The 20,828-nt window shown below is 42.9% G+C and overlaps 2 protein-coding genes across 3 annotated transcripts in view; one reads left to right on the top strand and one right to left on the bottom strand.

Moving 5' to 3' along the window:
- TEP1 (telomerase-associated protein 1) overlaps window positions 1-5,780 on the top strand; it is a 47,403-nt gene extending 41,623 nt beyond the window's left edge. Inside the window, exons 42-52 of the mRNA XM_011976291.1 lie at window positions 335-467; window positions 562-638; window positions 743-875; window positions 993-1,129; window positions 1,277-1,401; window positions 2,450-2,593; window positions 2,768-2,864; window positions 4,325-4,430; window positions 4,536-4,750; window positions 5,200-5,304; window positions 5,538-5,780. Coding sequence (XP_011831681.1) covers window positions 335-467; window positions 562-638; window positions 743-875; window positions 993-1,129; window positions 1,277-1,401; window positions 2,450-2,593; window positions 2,768-2,864; window positions 4,325-4,430; window positions 4,536-4,750; window positions 5,200-5,304; window positions 5,538-5,660 — 1,395 coding nt within the window. The 3' untranslated portion in view covers window positions 5,661-5,780. The remainder of the gene's footprint in view (window positions 1-334; window positions 468-561; window positions 639-742; window positions 876-992; window positions 1,130-1,276; window positions 1,402-2,449; window positions 2,594-2,767; window positions 2,865-4,324; window positions 4,431-4,535; window positions 4,751-5,199; window positions 5,305-5,537) is intronic.
- Window positions 5,781-11,533: 5,753 nt separating this feature from the next.
- The window catches only part of PARP2 (poly (ADP-ribose) polymerase 2), a 15,737-nt gene continuing 6,442 nt past the window's right edge, over window positions 11,534-20,828 (bottom strand). For both annotated transcript variants that reach the window (XM_011976153.1, XM_011976152.1), the window contains exons 5-16: window positions 18,472-18,568; window positions 17,973-18,048; window positions 16,730-16,832; window positions 15,152-15,314; window positions 14,450-14,588; window positions 13,602-13,665; window positions 13,389-13,523; window positions 12,984-13,111; window positions 12,729-12,828; window positions 12,287-12,385; window positions 11,919-12,043; window positions 11,534-11,801 (exon numbers count right to left, since the gene is read on the bottom strand). In XM_011976153.1, the coding sequence (XP_011831543.1) occupies window positions 11,642-11,801; window positions 11,919-12,043; window positions 12,287-12,385; window positions 12,729-12,828; window positions 12,984-13,111; window positions 13,389-13,523; window positions 13,602-13,665; window positions 14,450-14,588; window positions 15,152-15,314; window positions 16,730-16,832; window positions 17,973-18,048; window positions 18,472-18,568 (1,389 nt within the window). In that variant the 3' untranslated portion in view covers window positions 11,534-11,641. The remainder of the gene's footprint in view (window positions 11,802-11,918; window positions 12,044-12,286; window positions 12,386-12,728; window positions 12,829-12,983; window positions 13,112-13,388; window positions 13,524-13,601; window positions 13,666-14,449; window positions 14,589-15,151; window positions 15,315-16,729; window positions 16,833-17,972; window positions 18,049-18,471; window positions 18,569-20,828) is intronic.

Genomic DNA, 20,828 nt, shown 5'->3' with positions numbered 1-20,828 from the left:
CTCTAGTGTGACAGAGTGGGACCCTATCTTTAAAAAAAAAAAAAAAAAAAGGAGAAAAAGAAAATGAGATACTTGGGAGTGGATTATGGTGTTGAGGCTAAGGGTTGGTGTAAAGGGAGACAGGAGAGCATGAAAACACAGCCTCTTGGTATTGTGAACTTGAGCCACCCAACCCCACTGTCCTGAGCCACCCAACCCCGCTGTTCCTGAGTTCTCCTCCCTCGTTGACATCTTCCATGCTCCTAATGCTCAGCCCACCACCTCTGTGGAGGGAGTTCTGTTTCCCATGTCCTGCTCAATATGACTCTGCTCTGATCTCGTGCTCTGGGGGCAGGAGGAGCACGTGGTGTCTGTGGGCCGGGATGGGACCTTGAAAGTGTGGGACCATCAAGGCGTGGAGCTGACCAGCATCCCTGCTCACTCAGGACCCATTAGCCACTGTGCAGCTGCCATGGAGCCCCGTGCAGGTAACAAAACGTCAGCCACCTCCCCTTCCCTGCTGCTGCTGCTTTTCTGCCCTGCTCCGTCCCTTCTTCTGACTCAGTCTCTGTGTCTTATCAGCTGGACAGCCTGGGTCAGAGCTTCTGGTGGTGACCATCGGGCTAGATGGGGCCACACGGTTATGGCATCCACTCTTGGTGAGTTCCTGAAAGGACCAGGATCAAGGGAGGTGGGGAAAGTATGTGGAATAACCTTCTATTGTGCCCACTCCCATGAGCCCATCTCTATCCCTTGCTCCTAGGTGTCCCAAACCCACACCTTCCTGGGACACAGTGGCCCAGTCCGTGCTGCTGCTGTTTCAGAAACCTCAGGCCTCCTGCTGACTGCCTCTGAGGATGGTTCTGTACGGCTCTGGCAGGTTCCTAAGGAAGCAGGTGAGTGAGGTTTGGAGAGAGGTGTGTTACTAGTACAAAAAAAGGTCGAGGGTGACCTGATATCTCTTATCCCAGCAGTATCCCAGCTCCTAATGAAACACTTCCTTTCTTCTCCAGATGACACATGTATACCAAGGAGTTCTGCAGCCATCACTGCTATGGCTTGGGCACCAGATGGTTCCATGGCAGTATCTGGAAATCAAGCTGGGGAACTAATCTTGTGGCAGGAAGCCAAGGCTGTGGCCACAGCACAGGTGAGTCGATGTACTCTTGGTTCTTTGTGTGAATTCTACCCTGGCTGTGTATTACTGGGCATTAGAGGTTGCATATCTGCCTGGGAGGGAAACGATGGTGCAACCTGGCTCATCAGAAGCACTGAATTGAACTTGTGTGTACACCAGGCTCCAGGCCACATTGGTGCTCTGATCTGGTCCTCGGCACGCACCTTTTTTGTCCTCAGTGCTGATGAGAAAATCAGCGAGTGGCAAGTGAAACTGCGGAAGGGTTCAGCACCCGGAAATTTCAGGTGAAACAGGCTGATGGGTTAATGGGATAGAAACAGCAGTCTCCTCACTCCTGGCATTTTACTCAAATTACTGCACTTCTGCTTCGGAACTAGGTCAACTGGATGTTAGTTACTGAGTGGGACATTATTTTCTGCTTCTGTCCATGGCAATGTAAATGAGTAATTCTCAGGTGCCTACTTGATGCCAAGCTCTGCAACAGGCAGTATGAACCAGTTACAGATGAAATTCATTCTTTAATTAAGGAAGCTTGACTGACTAGTGCTATAATGAAGATACATGTGCACACACACACACACACACACACACGTGCACACACATATTCCTGGGGCTTCAAAATTTGAGAAATTGTGGGAAGGAGTTGTTGGTATTTAAGGTTGGACACTTACAGAATGAGTAGGAGTTTTCTGGACCAGTAAGAGAAGGGAACAGTGCCAGTGTTTCAGGAAGAAGGAACATGTACAGAAGATACGGAGATATTAGAGTGTATGTTCTCGGTATAGCCAGCTCCTCGGATTCCTGGTGGCAGTAAGGGAAATGAAATTGAAAAGATAAACTGGGGTCAGGCTATACAGGGCACAGTGCTAAGAATTTGAGTGGAATAATGATCTGGATTTTTTTATTAAGAGAACTCTGGTGGCAGTATGGAAGATGGATGGTAGTAGAGAGATACCAAAAGTAAGGAGATCACTTTACACCTGTAGCTATAGCCTAGGAAAGACATAATGTGGGCCTGACCTGGGCCGTGGAGACAAGAAGGGGAGATACAGATTTAGGCATGTATTGCATCTACAGGCCTTATTGATGAGTTGGAAGTAGAGAAGGAAGGAAAAGTCAAGAATGTTAGAGATTCCTAGTTTGAGAAAGTAATGGGATGGCACTAATGAATACTAATGTTAAAAAAAAAACAGAAAGTGGAACAGGATTTTCAGGCAAGGTGATACATTTTGCTTTATACTTAATTCCTGAGGAATTCATGTGGGATTGAGGAGGCCAAGAGATGTTAACTAAAATAGGATCTTTCTCTGTCCATGTACTTTTTTGAGCTAGTCTTCACCTGAACCGAATTCTACAGGAGGACTTAGGGGTGCTGACAAGTCTGGGTTGGGCTCCTGATGGTCACTTTCTCATCTTGGCCAAAGCGGATTTGAAGTTACTTTGCATGAAGCCAGGGGACGCTCCTTCTGAAATCTGGTAAGATCAAAAATGCCATTTCCTCCCGAGCTGGGGAGAAAGGAAATGTGAGTTAGTGGCTATCCTGAGGTTGAGTCTAACTTAGAAGAAAACACTAGAGTCTTAAAGAGGGGTGTTCTTCTCTTTACCTCTCTGAAAATCCTGGGCTCAACCTATTCCCTTCTTACAAACCAGGAGCAGCTATACAGAAAATCCTATGATATTGTCCACCCACAAGGAGTATGGCGTATTTGTCCTGCAGCCCAAGGATCCTGGAGTTCTTTCTTTCTTGGTAAGTCCTATTTGAGTGTGTGTTAAAGCAAACATTCATCTAGGACCAGTGTTTTTACACCTTAGGGCCCATCATGGAGGATAGGGGAAGGGAAAGGCAGTTGGCTGCAAATCCTCCTATCCTCCTTCAACTGGAGTAGTTCTAGTTTAGGACATTGTTTATTGGGTTCCCACGTAAGATTTCATTGGTACAAGAAAGGACTCTACCATTTTAACAAGCCGTGGGAAACCATAAACCTAGAAGTTTTCTCAATTGTATTTTTTCCCATGTCTCTCTTGTCTTGCCCCCATGAATATTAGCATCTCGAGGGCAAGGACTACGTCTTGTTTTTGTCATCATACTTATCAGTTACTTAATAGATGTTCAACACTTTTTGGACTGAGTGTGCCAAAGCTAGCTGTTCACTTCACATTGCAGGTTCCTGGGAGCCCCTTGTTACTGGGAAGGTTAGTAAATCCTGATCTGCTACCTACTAAAGTTATCTACTAAAGCCTATTCATGACCCAGTGATTCCACTCCTAAATATATACCCAAGAGAAAGGAGTACATATGTTCCGCAAAGCCTGGTACAAGAATCTTCATGGTAGCTTTATTCATCATAACTAAATATTAATAAATAGAAAGGGGATAAATAATTTGTGGCATTTATACAATGGACTGCTACATGACAAAACAATTAATGTGATACTGCATGCTGATGAATGGAATAATACAGACATATCTCATAGACATTATTCTGGGCAAAGGAAACCAGTTACAAAGGAGTACATGCTATATGATGTCACCTAAATGAAGTTCAAGAACAAGCAAGACTAATTTCAGTTGACAGACATTAGAATATTGTTAGCTTTTGTGGTGATGGTCTGGTATTGATGGGGAAGGGACATAAGGGCAATTTTCTGGGGTGATGGAAATGCTCTACCTCTTGATCTACGGGGTGACTGCATGGATGGATGCATGTGTAAAAGTACATTGCGATGTACATTTAAGATTTGTGCACTTAGCCAGGTGCAGTGGCTCACAACTGTAATCCCAGCACTTTGGGAGGCCAAGGCCGGTGGATAACCTGAGGCCAGGAGTTCGAGACCAGCCTGGCCCACATGGTGAAACCCTGTCTCTACGAAAAAGACAAAAATCAGCTGGGTGCAGTGGCACGAGCCTACAATCCCAGCTACTTGGGACGCTGAGGCAGAATGGCTTGAACCCGGGAGGCAGAGATTACAGTGAACCAAGATTGTGCCACTGCACTCCAGCCTGGGCAACAGAGCAATGCTCCATCTCAAAAAAAAAAGAAAGAAAAAGAAAAAAAGAAAAAGATTTGTGTACTTGATTGTATCTAAGTTATAGTTTAAAAAAAAAAAAAAAAAATCCTGACCAGCCCAGAGCTGAAAACAGTTGCTTTGTCTGGTACAAGTTGACTCGTATGGGTAGGCTAAACAAAATTACCTATCCTTTCACAGAGGCAAAAGGAATCAGGAGAGTTTGAAGAGAGGCTGAACTTCGATATAAACTTAGAGAATCCTAGTAGGACCCTAATATCGATAACTCAAGCCAAACCTGAATCTGGTGAGTGGTAACAGGAGGACCTGAGGAGCCAGGAGATGGCCCAGGGTGGATGGCAGATCCCTCAAGGCCCGAGACTTGGCTCTAATTCTGTCCTTAAAATGGCAGAGTCCTCATTTTTGTGTGCCAGCTCTGATGGGATGCTATGGAACCTGGCCAAATGCAGCCCAGAAGGAGAATGGACCACAGGTAACATCTGGCAGAAAAAAGCAAACATTCCTGAAACCCAAACTCCAGGGGCAGACCCATCTACCTGCAGGGAATCTGACGCCAGCATGGATAGTGAGCCAACATCACAGCTAAAGACACGGCAGCGTAGAAAGGTGAGTTTGAAGGAAGGGTCAGAAATACTAGGGGAGGGCTGGGCGCGGTGGCTCACGCCTATAATCCCAGCACTATGGGAGGCCGAGGCGGGAGGATCACGAGGTCAGGAGATCAAGAGCATCCTGGCTAACACGGTGAAACCCCATCTCTACTAAAAAATACAAAAAATTAGCTGGGCGTGGTGGTGGGCGCTTGCAGTCCCAGTTACTCGGGAGGCCGAGGCAGGAGAATGGTGTGCACCTGGGAGGCGGAACTTGCAGTGAGCTGAGATCACGCCACTGCACTCCAGCCTGGGTGACAGAGCGAGACTCCATCTGAAAAAAAAGAAAAAAAGAAAAAAGAAATACTAGGGGAGGAGGGCTCTAGTTCTGACACAGCTCACTGTGATGCTTCTCTGAGGAGGGGCCCCTGAGAACTCACCATCCTGCTCTCCCCTTTCCTCTTTGAGATTCACTCGGGCTCTGTCACAGCCCTTCATGTGCTACCTGAGTTGCTGGTGACAGCTTCAAAGGACAGAGATGTTAAGCTATGGGAGAGACCCAGTATGCAGCTGGTAAGTGTGTGTGTGTGTGAGGGTGTGTGCGCACACCTATCCCAAAGGGATGTCACAAGACAGCAAACTTAGAGTAAGAAAGGGCAAAAGATCAAAATTCTGTTTTCTTCAATCACTTGCAATGTATGACTAACCTGTTTCTAAATAAAAGGCATTAATGTGAGAAAAAATAAGTTAGTAAGGAGGCCCTAGGTTTGTAGCCCTGACCTCCCTCATTTTTGTTCCCATTGTAGCTGGGCCTGTTCCGATGCGAAGGGTCAGTGAGCTGCCTGGAACCTTGGCTGGGCGCTAATTCCACCCTGCAGCTTGCCGTGGGAGATGTGCAGGGCAATGTGTACTTTCTGAACTGGGAATGAAGATGTGGGGAAAAATGATACCCCTTGTGCTAGAGATGCAAAGCCTGAAGACACTGGTAGCTTTTAATAATTATAAAATTAATAATTTCTTAACAATTATAAAAATGAAGTGTCAAAAAATCTCAAGTGTGGGCCTGTGTTCTCATGTGGATTTAGACAGGAAGATATTCTATGTATATGTATATGTATATGTACATTCTAATGTGTGTCTCTTCTCATTTAACATTAATCCTTACTAGAACCACAAGAAAGTGAATGAAATCTTTAGTAGGTACTCTTTTGAAGCTAGGTTTTAGAATTCTTGCATCACTTGTGGACCCTAGGACCTTAGGAGGCCATTCTTGCCAGGAGGAGGAATGAGAGTGATGTTGGCCAACATTCAATTTGAACACAGCATGGAAGACCTTTCAGTTCATCGAGAAAGAATGAGGGAGGGAGAATAAGTCAGTCACGCATCAAGGCATTTAGAAAGAGCTATGTTTCTGTCACAGAGACAACCCTTTTCTCAGAACTACCCAGACAAGGCCGGGCGTGGTGGCTCACGCTTGTAATCCTAGCACTTTGGGAAGCCGAGGTGGGCGGATCATGAGGTCAGGAGGTCAAGACCATGCTGGCTAATATGGTGAAACCCCCACTCTACTAAAAAATACAAAAAATTAGCCAGGCGTGGTGGCGGGCGCCTGTAGTCCCAGCTACTTGGAAGGCTGAGGCGGGAGAATAGCATGAACCCAGGAGACGGAGCTTACAGTGAGCCAATATCATGCCACTGCACTCCAGCCTGGGCGACAAAGCAAGATTCCATCTGGAAAAAAGAAAAAAAAAAGAAAAAGAAACTACCCAGATGAGAGGTGAGGAGCCAAGCCATTGAAAGCGGAACAAACCTTCTGGTTTTCCCAACTTCTGACACGACTTTCAAACTTTAGTCAATATGGTAATTGACATTCTCAGAAGAGATCACACAAAAGTGTCTTACTCTCAAATTGAAATTCACAAAGATTAAAACGAATTGAGAGATGGCACAGTCATATAGCCATGAACTCTGATTTTCTTAAGTACAAAACTTTTTTTTTTTTTTTTTTGAGACAGTCTGGCTGTGTCACCCAGGCTGGAGTGCAGCGGCACGATCTCGGCTCAGTGCAACCTCTGTCTCCTGGGTCCAAGTGATTCTCCTGCCTCAGCCGCCCGAGTAGCTGGGATTACAGGTGCCCACCATCACGCCCAGCTAATTTTTGTATTTTAGTAGAGACGAAGTTTCACCATGTTGGCCAGGTGGGTCTTAAACTCCTGACCTCAGGTGATCTGCACACCTCAGCCTCCCAAAGTTCTGGGATTACAGGCATGAGCCATTATGCCTGGCCCATAAAAGAACTTTATTATATTCCTAAAATTCAGTCATATGAAAGAGTCTGTTGAGCAGGTTAGCCTTTGCTTAACTTTCCTCCTCCCTGTCACTCCAGCCTTGGCTGGGGTGTTTTGTAGAATTTTCAGAGCGTGGAAGACAGACAACTGGAGCTTCCTCTTGCCCTTAGCCCATGCTTTTAGGAGAGCAAAAGGCAAAAGATTGAAACCAGTGACTTTAGTTTCCCCAGGCCCTTTCTTTCTAAGGGTTAAAGAAGAAGGAAATGTCTTCTGTAGCCAAGAATTCAAGGACTTGTAGAAGACAAGTGAAGGCTATTACAGGGATTTTGTCCTGGTTTGGTGGGTTTATCTCAGAGAAATACCACTCTGGTCTAGAAATGAGTTTTGAAGACTTGGGGAGTTAAAGGGCACTGAGTTTTGCTCTCACTGAACCCTGATTCCAGGTTTTACTTGGAGAAATCACCTGAGGGACTTTATTTCTATCCAATGCCCTGGTTTCCATCCTGACTAGAGGATGATGACATCAGCTGATAGGCCATGCTTCTGTCTTCTCTTATGTGCTTCATGCCAAGCCTCGAAATATACCTCTGGACCATCATTTCCACATCTACCTTGTGACTAGAAGTCCTAGTTATGGTATTTTGAAATTTACGATCCATAATCCTTGCCAGAAATCCTGCAGAGTACCATGGCATGGCATCATCCTGGTCATTGATTTCAATCTTTTGCCTTTTGCTCCCCTAAAAGCATGGGCCAATGGCAGGAGGAAGCTCTATTTGTCTGTCTTCCATGCTCTGAAAATTATATAAAAGCATCCCAGCTAAGGCTGGAGTGAAGGGGATGGGGAAAGTTAAGCAAAGGCTAACTTGCCCAATAGGCTCAATAGATTCAGTCTTGTTGGCCAGGTCCACTTGAAGGGTTTTTTTCTGTCTCATCTTGGAGACAGACAGTGAGGTCATGGTACAATTGTTATGAGTAAAGTCAAGAACAGATTCTAGGTAAAAGTAATTATGTACCCAAAAGGAGTTGAAGTGAAAATCAATTTAGGTTTACATTTAACATCCTTCAAGTTCTTATCATTAAATGGAGTTTCAGCGTCTCCCAAAGCTGGATGAGTTTTGCAGTTATGACCACTGGATTGTGAGACCATAAGACATTTGAACAATCTTTTATTCTACCCATCTAGAAAAGCATCTTTTTTATATACCAAATTTTTACACATATATCCACATCTGATTTTGAAATCTAGAGCAGAAGTACTCAAAGTTTGGTTCATGGACTAGTGCCAGTTCACAAATTGTTAATGTTTCATAATGAGGTAAGTATAGAAGTTGAGAGTAACCATTTAGAAACTGTATAGGAATTTTAAAAGTAATATCTGACAAATTTAATAATAAAAATGGAGGCTTGTGTTTTGTGTGCTTTTTAATTTCATTTTCTTAATAATCCATTTTGATTATATTTTATGAAATATTGTTCCATGACAGGTAAGAAATTAAAACAGGCCAGGCATGGTGGCTCACGCCTGTAATCCCAGCACTTTGGGAGGCTGAGGCGGGTGGATCACCTGAGGTCTGGAGTTCCAGACAAGCCTGGCCAATATGGTGAAACCCCGTCTCTACTAAAAATACAAAAAATTAGCTGGGCGTGGTGGCGGGCGCCTATAATCCCAGCTACTTGGGAGGCTGAGGCAGGAGAATTGCTTGAACTCGGGGTGGTGGAGGTTGCAGTGAGCTGAGATCGCACCATTGCACTCCAGGCTGCATATGTATCCTGGAACTTAAAGTAAAAAAAAAAAAAAAAAAAAAAAAAAAGAGAGAGGGAGAGAGGGTGGAAGGAAGGAAGGAAGAAAAAAGACAAAGGAACAATTAGTCCTTCCTCTCAGGTTTGAGAAGCACTACTCTAGAGAGACTGGGTAACAGCAGCAAAAAGCATGGACTTGGAATAAGACTGAGTTCAAATCTCCACGCCTCCTTTTCCCCATTTGTACAACAGCCATAATAATGGAACTTACTTCATGGGAGTGTTTTAAGGACTAAATGAGTTAAGGTGTAAAACATGGAACAGTGACACTTACGTGGTAAGTGTTCAGTAAGTGCTAACTTGACTGTTCTTTTTGTTATCTAGCAGTACAAGTATCACCTCATTATTCTTTCTCATAAATGTCTTATTTATTAGTATATATTTAATCAATCAGAAAATCTGGACTGAATTTTTCAGTTTTCAAAAAAATGTGAAACTAGTATTCTTTCTAAGTTCAGGGGTACAAGTGCAGGTTTGTTACGTAGGTAAACTTGTGTCATGGAGTTTTGTTGTATGGTTTATTTCATCACCCAGGTATTAAGCCTAGTACCCATTGGTTGTTTTTCTTGATCTTCTCCCTCCTCTCACCCTCCAAATACCTAATCTTCTCATCCAGAACGATGGGTGTGTTTCTTTGTCAGTTAAAATATCAAAGTTATGCTATCATAGCAACCCCAAAATTTCAACAACTTAAAACAGCAAAGATTTATTTCTAAATCATGCCACATGGCCCATTAAGGGTCAGCGAGAAGCCCTGCTCTACTTTGCTCATACTTTGAGATCTGTGCTTCACGTGGCAAGTAACTCTTAAATCTTCTACGTGGAAATAAAACACATCACGTCCACTCCTATTTCATAAATACAAGCAAAGCAAGTCACATGGCCATACCTAATGTCAAGGGATGGGGAGGAAGTATCCTACGATGTGTCTGAAGAACCAGGAACCAATACACAGATAGCATCCCCAAAGAACATATCTGTGTTGGTGCTTTCCCACTAGAATGGCTCTTAATCCTTCTTTTTTAATAATGTAAGATTTAGGCCGGGCACAGTGGCTCACGCCTATAATCCCAGCACTTTGGGAGGCCGAGGCGGGCAGACCACCTGAGATCAGGAATTCAAGACCAGCCTGGCCAGCATGGTGAAACCCTGTCTCTATTAAAAATACAAAAATTAGCTGGGCATGGTGGCACGCACCTGTAATCCCAGCTACTCTGGAGGCTGAGGCAGGAGAATCGCTTGAACTCTGGAGGCGGAGATTGCAGTGAGCCGAGATCACACCATTGCACTGCAGCCTCAGCAACAAGAGCAAAATTCTGTCTCAAAAAAATTAAAAGAAATGTAAGATTTACAGAAGAGTTGCAAAGATAGTACCAAGTGTTCCTCGATACCCTTCACCCAGCTTCTTCTAATGTTAACATCTTACATAACCATGCTACGTTTATCAAAACTAGGAAATTAACATTTGTTAATTAAATTACAACGAAGTTAATTAACAAATGTTAATTAAATTACAGTCAGGATTTGGATTTGCCCATTTTTTCCGCTAATGACTTTGTTTTGTTCCAGAAGCCAGTCCAGGATCCCACATTGCATTTAGTCATCGCGTTTTCTTAGTCTCCTCCAACTGTGACAGCTTTTCAGTCTTCAAAATCTTGACACTTTTAAAAAATAAATAAATTCATTTATTTATTCTTGAGACAGGGTCTCAGTCTGTTGCCCAAGCTGGAGTGTGGTGGTGCAATCACAGCTCACCGCAACCTAGGCCTCTAGGGCTCAGTGATCCTCCTCCCCCAGTCTCCCGAGTATCGCACCACTGCACTCCAGCCTGGGTAACAAGAGTGATGAAGAATGTTGTAGAATGTTCTTCAATTTGGTTTTAGTCTGTTTTCACACTGCTATAAGGAACTGCCCGAGACTGGGTAATTTATAAAGGAAAGAGGTTTGACTCACAGTTCACCATGGCTGAGGAGGCCTCAGGAAACTTAACAGTTATAGAGGAAGGTGAAGGGGAAGCCCTTCTTCACAGGGTGGCAGGAAGAAGTGCCGAGCGAAGCAGGAAGAGCCCCTTATAAAACCATCAGATCTTGTGAGAACTATCACAAGAATAGCATGGGGGAAACCGCCCCCATGATTCAGTTACCTCCACCTGGTCTCTCCCTTGAAATGTGGGGATTCTGGGGATTACAATTCAAGATGAGATTTGGGTGGGGACACAAAGTCTAACCATATCAGGATCTGATCTGGACTTTAGTACTTCTTAGATGGGGCAGGGTATGTAAAAACTCATTCTACTTTTTTCCTTTCCTCCTCAAGATGTATTCAGACTTAGTGACAGTCCTCCAAGGGCTTCCCAAATTTTTGGACATGTGATGAGTCCTAGTGTTGAGTAGTGGGAGACTGGGCTGCAGTGGATAAATTGGAAAAAGGCAAGTGAATACATATGGATGGGAAAGAAAAAAACAGCTTAGCCTTTGTTGCCTCTACCCTTCCTGCGATAACACTCACCAAATTACAGTTTGCAGAAAAATTGAATTAAACAGGTAAAAACATTTGCGCCCCCATTAGTGTCCCTTGATGCACAGATGCCATTAAGAATAGGATATTGAATAACCCTCAGAACAATGAGTACTTTCTGTCCTGAAAATGGAGATCTACTAACGTCAGAAGAAATATGTTCTTGGAGAAATAAAGCCTGAAGAAGCCAGTGGTAGACTTGTACAGTTTTTATTTACATAAAATATCTCAAAATTCACAAGTATACCACTGCTTATTTTCTTGCTTGAAGATCAGATCTCTGGTTTATTTAATATCAACATTCACCACAGCTGCAGGAAATTAAACTGAACCTTTAACAGGTACCGCATACGGACCTGGTTGGGGTTATAGACAATATATTCATTGTAGTTGAGGGTATAACCATCTGGATTCAGAATTCCTGTGTCACTTGCTGGTCCTAATGGCACTGTACTCCCATTCCTGCCAAATGGAAAAAAAGTGTGTCAACATCAGTCTCTGGTTCAGAAGCTGGAATAGAGAACATAGTCTTATCCAGCCAAAAGGAGTCTTCTAGCCCTCCTGGTTCTGAGTACTTACAGGGTGACGAAGTGGGCAGAACTGGGAGCCATCTTGCCCAGCCCCTTGGTGCTGTGTTTACCTTGAAGCAATCCTTCGGCCTTAGGATTGGCCTCTAGTAGTTCATTACACTGACCTAGAGCTACCTGCAAAGCAAAAAACCTTTGAATTCCCATATCCTACTAAGAATTAGATGGCTCCAGAGCCAAACAGAAAATCCCATCAGTACTTTTTTCCCCCTACTCCAGCAGAGGAATCCAATGTACCAGAAATTGTACTTGGTCCTCTCTCAAGTTATCCCAGGTAAACTTCTTGGTTCTGGGGTCAAACTTTTCTCATTGGAAAAAAACTGGAATAAACTAGAGATCACAGACATACTCCTGCCTCACCTCTGATAAGAGCAGCAGTCCTATATTCTTTAGGTGAGAGGCAAAGCAGTAATTGGCACTCTTGGAAGACATGTCAGCAAAGTAGATTCCTTTCCCAAACTGAAATATATAAATGAATACCAAGGTCAGCTTCTAACCCAATGTGTTAGAGAGAAAGTGCATACCACTGACCCTGTTTTTCCATTCCCTTAAACACAATATAGACCCTTCTCCATTTCCCCTCACAATTCTGTTCTAGAGAGGGTAGAAGCACCTGTGAATTTCTGCCTTCTGAGGGAAAGGTGAGGTATCTTCAGGAATTTAAAGAAAGAGGGACACAGTAAGAGATGACAAGGTTATCAGTGAGCTGGCTTAACTCTTGGGGAGGCGAACCACCTAAAGCACTGGGAACATTACTGTATCCTTTTCCCCTGTGCACCTAACAGAGTTCAATTTCACTCACCATGTAACCTGTGATGGGAGCTTCAGGTGGGGCAATTCGAAGCCCATGGCTCAAGATTCCCACCCAGTTACTCAGCCTGGAACCATGCCATAGAAGCATCCTAAGGAAAAGCCATTATTATTGTACTCTGTTGTTCTGCACAGACAGGTCATAAGCATAAAAAAGCTGACACCTTCCTCTGACTCCCTCTTATAAGTTCTATAGCTGCACTTTTGGGCAAGGACTGTCTTTCCAAACCCAAAGTTAGACTCAGACCTGTTATGAAGGTCCTCTCTGAAGGCTTCTTTCTCACCCTCCTTCTCTACTTCAAACAAATCCAGCAAGGTCATGGTATAGTCGCTGTGTGTGGGAGCATGGGTAGATTGTAGGTACTGGGAAATAACCTGTGAAAAATAAGACAAAAAGGCCAATGTGGACTCTACAAGAGACTGAGCTGAACTGAAGAATTTGGGGATTCTGATATAACTTGGCACACCTTTCTGCTCCCAAACAGTCTTACAAGGCAGCTAGGAAAAGCTTGGCCTTCCCAAATCCCTAGTACATAAAAAGTCTGCCCTAATTGACAATTTGCTCTTGACCAGAAGTAGTTAGAGATCAGTGGGATGGGGGAGGTGGTCTTAAGGGTGCAAAAGTATGAAAATGAATGATCATTTTTCTTACTTTGAACTCATAACTTTCATGGTCAAGAGGGCGCAAGGCACAATGTAGGTTTCTATAGTGTTGGTCCAATGGGTGTTCTGGGCTTTGTAGCTCTGTTTTCACCAGCTTAATAGCAATTTCAATGTCTCCCAAAGCCTGAGATGAGATATAGAATTAATGTGGGAGGAAACTGGTATAAGGGATATAATACTTCTCAATTCATACATATCTCACCTCTAGTAATTGTATTTTTTCTGACAGTTCCTTCTGTGTCCGGATTAGTGGAGGAGTACGGAGTCTAAGAACAGAGATATAACCCATAATGAGCTTTCTGACATGTGGCTAAAAGGCACATGACTAAAAATAGAAAATGACAGATAGGTCCTTTAGAAAACAGGTATGAGAAACAGGTTTTCCATTTGAGAAAGAAAGAGACCTGTAAAGAGATCTTAACTTCCAAATATATAAAATGTTAAATATATACTTGGTATAAGATGAACTACGTGGATTTTGACTTTTGAGACTAGAGTTAGAATTTTTTTTATCAAATCATTTTAAAATTAATATCAACAAGGAACAGTTTGGATATAGTTCTATCTCAGTAGACCTGTTGACCACTCAGGGTTATTTCTAGGTCACAGGGCTCTATAAAGCAATAAAAGAAATAGAAATGGGATGAAAACCAGAAAACAGAATCAACAAATGTAAAATGTTATTTTGTCTATCTAATATCACTTGAGTTCACAGAAATGGTGTTTGTGTGGTTTTAGTCACCTCAAATAGGAAAAGGGGGTGATGTGCCTGAAGGTGTTTTACTTGGTGGTTGGATAGCTAGACCCATTCTCTCTTGGGCTGGTAACTTCCACTTTGTCAGAGAATATGGCTGTGGTCAAGCCAGGAGATTGCATCCCCTATTTGTAAGCTGATTAAATAGGCTACCTATGTATCGTTTTGTTTCTGTATGTATTCAAGATGATCATTTTCTTAGGAATAAAAGATTCAGAAGATTATAGCTGCTGCTGATAGATACAGGGGATATGTATAGGTAGAAGAACAAAGTGAAGTAACAGCACAGGCCTTACCCAAAGTCATGCGGAATCCTGGTGTAGAATTCATTGCATGCTTCCATGAGAGGTCGTCCATGCTGGCCAGCCCGAATACAATCCTCAATCTTCTTAAGAGACTGGTAACCTGCCTTGATTTGTGCCACTGTCAGCTTCCCTGCAGGCCCAGTCAGAGATCAGACTCCAAACGAGGATCCCAGCTAGTGAACTGTACTTACGTCCTTGCCTAAGAAAGACTTTCACCTTTCAACTTTTTTTTTTTTCTTTTTTTGGGATGGGGTCTCACTCCTGTTGCCCAGGCTGAGTGCCGTGACATGAACACAGCTTAATGCAGCTCAACTTCCTGGGCTCGGGTGATCCTCCCACCTCAGCTTCCCAAGTAGCTGCATCACAGGCACACACCACCATGCCTGGCTAATTTTTCTATTTTTAGTAGAGATGGCGTCTCGCCATGTTGCCCAGGCTGGTTTCAAACTCCTGGGCTCAAGCAATTCACCTGCCTTGGCCTCCCTATAAGTGTTGGGATTATAGGCATGACCCACCACACCCAGCCTCAACTTTCAAAATAGTTCCTCCTCCCTCCATACAACCTGTCACTCCAAACCCCATTTTCTTCATTCAGTACTATCAGCAAGCTTTAAATCATAATGATAATAAAATATCCATTAAAGGAACTAGGAATTATGAGGAGAGAATGCAGAAGAAAATGTGAAGTCCTACCAAGTGGGGCTTTCTTGGTATTATACTTCATTTCCATCATCATTTCTTCCATGGCCTGAACATTACAGATTAACTTTATTAACTCCTGTACCCGAAGATCCAGCTGTGACTCTGGCTTCAAAGGAGATTTAAGAGATTCCTCTTTCTTTGTTTCCTCTTCATCCTATAGCAAAAAACAAACAAAAGAAAATCTAAGAAATCATCTCTAGATTCCTTATAACACTCAATATTATACAATGTAAATGCTTTGTGAAGTTTTTATATTGCATTGTCTAGGAAATAATGACAAGCAAGGAAAAAAAGGCTGTACAGGTTCGGTACAGAAGCAATTTCTTTTTTCAAATATTTTTGATCCACAGTTCATTGAATCCATAGATACAGAGGGTTAACCATACTAGTTCTGCCTCCCACATTTTACAACTCAGAATAAGTCTAGGAAAAAAAGGCTTTCCTCATTAAGTCAGTGTGTAAAGATAGCTATTATGGCTCAGATCTTCCCATCTTAAAAAAGACTAAAACTTCTCCATTTTTTTGGATATGTGACTGTTTCAGGACACTTTCAGAATCCTGGTATACCTCAGTTTATCTAAATTAATTTTTTTATGGTGGTATATATCCAGAAGTGAAGAGAAATTTAAATGTAATTGTTTAATCAGTTTGATTTTTTATTACTCCTCTCTTGGTCCTAACAATAAACTTCTGGAAATAGGGCCTAAGATTTTATAAGAACCTTAGTAGGCCCAGTGTGGTAGCTCACGCCTGTAATCCCAGCACTTTGGGAAGCTGAGGCGGGTGGATCACCCAAGGTCATGAGTTCAAGACCAGACTGGCCAACATGGTGAAACCCCATCTCTACTAAAAATACAAAACACATTAGCCGGGCATGGTGGCAGGCACCTGTAATCCCAGCTACTTGAGAGGCAGAGGCAGGAGAATCGCTTGAACCCAGGAGCTGGAGGTTGCAGTGAGCCAAGACTGAGTCATTACACTCCAACCTGGGCAACAAGAATGAAACTCCATCTCAAAAAAAAAAAAGAACCTTAGTAAATAACAGCCGAGAGCAGAAAGGCACATTCTATCCTCATTCTTACTGTCCCTTCGGGATTACAAAGATCAGTGAGAACACCCCTGAGGTGAGAAGTAGAAAGGACTCAAGATATCCTGGCCTGTCCCAGTCTAGGAATGATCTAAGCTATTCTGCTTTATCCTGAGTAAGAAGAAACAGGAGTAGGTGTGGTGCCTCATGCCTGTAATCTCAGGACTTTGGGAGGCCAAGACAGGAGGACTGCTTGAGCACAGGAATTTGAGACCAGCCTAGGCAACATAATGAAACCTTATCTTTACAAAAAAAAAAAAAAAAAAAAATCAGCGGGGCAGAGTGGCACGTGCCTGTAGTCCCTGATACTGAGGAGGCTGAGGTAGGAGGATCACTTGAGCCTAGGGATCTTGAGGCTGCAGTAAGCCATGATTGTGCCACTGCACTCCAGCCTGGGCAACAGAGCACAATTTTGCCTCTAAAAAATAAAATAAAATAAAAAAAGAAGATGGGTTTCCTCCGAAAAGTATAGTGAGAGTTACCTGAGTATTGGTGGCATAGTCCATCTGTAGCATATCATATTTTCCAGGCACCTTCTCAAACTTTTCTCGATCTTCCCAATTGTTTTTTGTTTTGTCAAGGAATCTGTAGAGTCCAAAGTGTAAGACAACCTTACAAATAAAGGTCTACTATGAAGAAGGACTTACAACTGTTTCCTTAGACAGAAAATCTCCAAATAATTTATTTTCCACCACTGAGCTCCTTTACACGTCACCTTTCCATAAATCAAAATTAGTCTAATTCTAAGTGAGGACACTAAATGGATAAAAAAGCTCTGGAGACAAATGGAATTTAAAAAATGGGGAAAAACAATGCTTGTCCTTCCCAAACACCACAAAAGCCATTAGATTTTAAACAAAAGATATCCATCTAATCCCTTTCCCTGAAAGAAACATGTTCCTAAATTCTCCAGAAAGTTCTTCATCTATATCAGAGTTAAAGTTTTAAAAACTCTAACTGAATATTCTTTTTTCTTTCTTTCTTTCTTTTTTTTTGGGAGAGTCAGGGGTCTCGCTTTGTTGCCCAGGCTGGTCTCAAACTCCTAGCTTTAAGCAATGCTCCTGCCTCAGCCTCCCAAAGTGCTGGGATTTAAGGCATGAGCCACCGTGCTCAGCCCCTAGCTGAATATTCTCTACCCTATGATAGTCTCCACTTATCCCAAATTTCCTAAATTTGTCAGCCATGTGTTAAATATATTATTCTGTTTTTAGTGACTTTCAAAGTTCTAGTTTGATTTAATCACTAAGGATGCAGTTTGGTGTTTCGACCACAGAATGTCAGGGTGAAAAGACATTAACATTTAGGCCAAACCACACCTATAAAAGGAAAAGCTTTTTATAAGCCACACACTTATAAAATTCTTAGAGAAGGCAGGGCACGGTGGCTCATGCCTATATTCCCAGTACTTTGGGAGGCCAAGGCAGGTGGATCACCTGAGGTCAGGGGTTTGAGACCAGCCTGGCCTACGTTGCGAAACCCCATCTCTATTAAAAAATACAAAAATTAGCTGGGTGTGGTGGTGGGCACCTGTAATCCCAGCTACTCGGGATGCTGAGGCAGGAGAATTGCTTAAACCCAGGAGGCGGATGTTGCAGTGAGCTGAAGTTGTGCCATTGCACTCCAGCCTGGGCCAACAAGAGCGAAACTCTGTCTAAATCAAAATTCTTAGAGTAGATACATCTAAGAAGAGGGTATATTTTCTTGTAGTCACTTTTTAGCACTCACTTCTTCTCAAAGATTTCCTTGGCCTTGTTGAGATTGCCTGAACAAGCCACCAGGCTGTGCTGTCCCATTTTCCCAACTGCAAAGTAAATGCCACATGTAAGATAATTTCCTAATAGTAACAGGCCAGCTCTCCAAGGTCTCTCTGTTTAACATCTGACAAACAGGCAGGAAAGGGAGAAGGGAAAGGTGAAAGGATTTAGGGAACTAATCATGTTGATGCAAGTTACCTGCTAACAGCGATAGTCTATGAGCACTACTAGCAGTTCAACTATAGAAGAGTTTTCAGCCTCAATGGGCTGCTCTTAGTTTTTCCAGTGGGAACTCTAAGGAGGATGCCTGCCATTCTCCAATTTCAAGATGCTCAACTTGTTCCTAAGCCTCTCCCAGACTTCAGAGCCTCTACTGACCCAATTTAAACCCAGAGAATCCTTTGGCCACCCACTAAGCTACTTCTGACTTTCTGAATGCCAACTCATAAAATCTCAATAAAAATCATTACCTCGGCCCCATCTCATCCAAACACTGAAGTTCCTCTGGGCATCATCTTCTAATAGCTGAATCAGATAGTACTTGTTGTTGTTGAACTGGAGATTGGTCTATGTTGAGTGAACACAAAAACAAAAAAAGCAGAGTTTTGCAAATGGAAAGCACATAAACCAATAACTCATCCCTCATCACAGGTGCCAGTTGATTAAAGATATAAAGAAGAAATAGGGCTTATACATTAAACTTTGGATTCTTAGGAATTAAAATGGGAGCCTAGAAGCTTCCTAAACCCTCTATCCAACCTCAAATATCCTACATTGAATGGCTCCTCCTGTTTTTTCCTGCCTCAGCTCCCTATTTAGATATTTTCTAAGCTATCTGTGTTTTCCAGCTCCCAATCCACTCCCAATAATTATTTCCCAAATGAAAACAATTTTGATGCTCCAAAGGTCTAAAACTGTTACGCTCAACTGTTAAATGACTTACTCCTTGACAGTTCTACTCACAACTTTTGTTTGTCAGTTGCAGAAATTTGACAATGAGCTGAGAGCAGTGCAATACTGGGAGGGGACAAGGGATATGCAAAACCACTGCCTCATCTGTCCCATACCTAACCTGACCTGACTTGGAGATACTGAGAGAGAATATGGCCAGTATCTAAAAAGAGTTATCTGTAAGTAAATCACTCAGAGTGAAGAGAGAGAGAAGTCCATGATAAGGCACAGCAGCTGGTATTGTATGGCTAAGCGCTGGATATGGAGGCATTCTTCTTTGTTAAGCATGCTGCCTCTTCCTACTTCTATCTCCTGCTTGCTCACATTCTAAAGCCACTGCATGACCTTAGCCCATTGGTGAAAAAAAAAGGTCATTAGATGTTAGAACAAAAAGGAGCCTAAGATAATTTTTTTTTTTTTTGGAGACGGAGTCTTGCTCTGTCGCCCAGGCTGTAGTGCAGTGGTACAATCTCCGCTCACTGCTACCTCCGTGTCCCAGGTTCAAGCAATTTCTCGTGCCTCAGTCTTCCTAGTAGCTGGGATTACAGGTGCACGCCACCGAGCCAGACTAATTTTGTATTTTTAGAGACGGAGTTTCAACATGTTGGCTAGGCTGGTCTTGAACTCCTGACTCAAGTGATCTGCCTGCCTTGGCCCCCCAAAGTGCTGGGATTACCGGCATGAGCCACCACGCCTGGCTTGATATTTTCTTTTCCTTTAAAAAATGTATATGGTCTTTGTTTTTGTTTTTGTTTTTTTGAGACAGGGTTTCCCTCTGTCACCCAGGCTGAAGTGCAATGGCTCAATCACAGCTCACTGCAGCATCAACCTCCCAGGCTCAAGCAATCCTCCCACCTCAGCCTCCAAAGTAGCTGGCCCATGCCCAGGTGTTTTTGTATTTTTTTGTAGAGACAAGATTTCACCATGTTGCCCAGGCTAATCTTGAACTCCTGACCTGAAGTGATTCTCCAGCCTTGGCCTCCGAAAGTGCTATGATGACAGGCATGAGCCACCATACCTGGCCACCTTAAGGTATTTTCCTTTTTTGAGACGGAGTTTTGCTCTTGTTGCCCAGGCTGGAGTGCCATGGTGCGATCTTGGCTCACTGCAACCTCTGCCTCTCGGGTTCAAGCGATTCTCGTGCCTCAAGCTCCCAAGTAGCTGGGATTACAGGCATGTGCCACCACACCTAATTCTGTATTTTTAGTAGAGATGGAATTTCTCCATGTTGGTCAGGCTGGTCTCGAACTCCCGACATCAGGTGATCTGCCCACCTCAGCCTCCCAAAGTATTGGAATTACAGGCGTGAGCCACTGTGCCCAGCCAACCTTAAGGTATTTTCTATCTGCCTGTGGTATTTTAAGTAGAAGAAATAGTAACAAAGAAATACTAGTTAGTTGTTAAAATTACGTATGTTGGATCAGTAAATTCAAATATGAAGTCATATCCAGGAAATATATTAATGAGGCAAATGTATTATCTACTCAAAACACAAAGATAAACAAGAGAAAAAGTTTGATTAAAAAGAAAGCTGGGCTTGGGGACAGATGCATGTAGTCCCAGCTACTTGGGAGGCTGAGGTTGGAGGATCACATGAGGCCACAAGTTCAAGGCCAGGCCAGCCTGAGCAACATAGCAAGACACTGTCTCTTAAAAAAAAAAAAAATTTTTTTTAAATGAAAAATTAATAAATTTAACTATAGAAAAAATTTAAAGCTTCAATATGGGCAAAAAGTGTACTACAAAGAAAACCAAAAGGTAAATGACAAATCTGGAAAACATATAAGCAATTTATGTTACAGACAAACGGCTATTCTCCATATTATATAAAGTTCCTTGAAACCAGTAAGAAAAGGACCAACACCTTTTTAGAAAA

Source organism: Mandrillus leucophaeus, unplaced genomic scaffold (assembly GCF_000951045.1).
Source record: "Mandrillus leucophaeus isolate KB7577 unplaced genomic scaffold, Mleu.le_1.0 Scaffold163, whole genome shotgun sequence".
Lineage (NCBI taxonomy): Eukaryota > Metazoa > Chordata > Mammalia > Primates > Cercopithecidae > Mandrillus > Mandrillus leucophaeus.
This window is presented reverse-complemented; position numbering and strand designations above follow the sequence as displayed.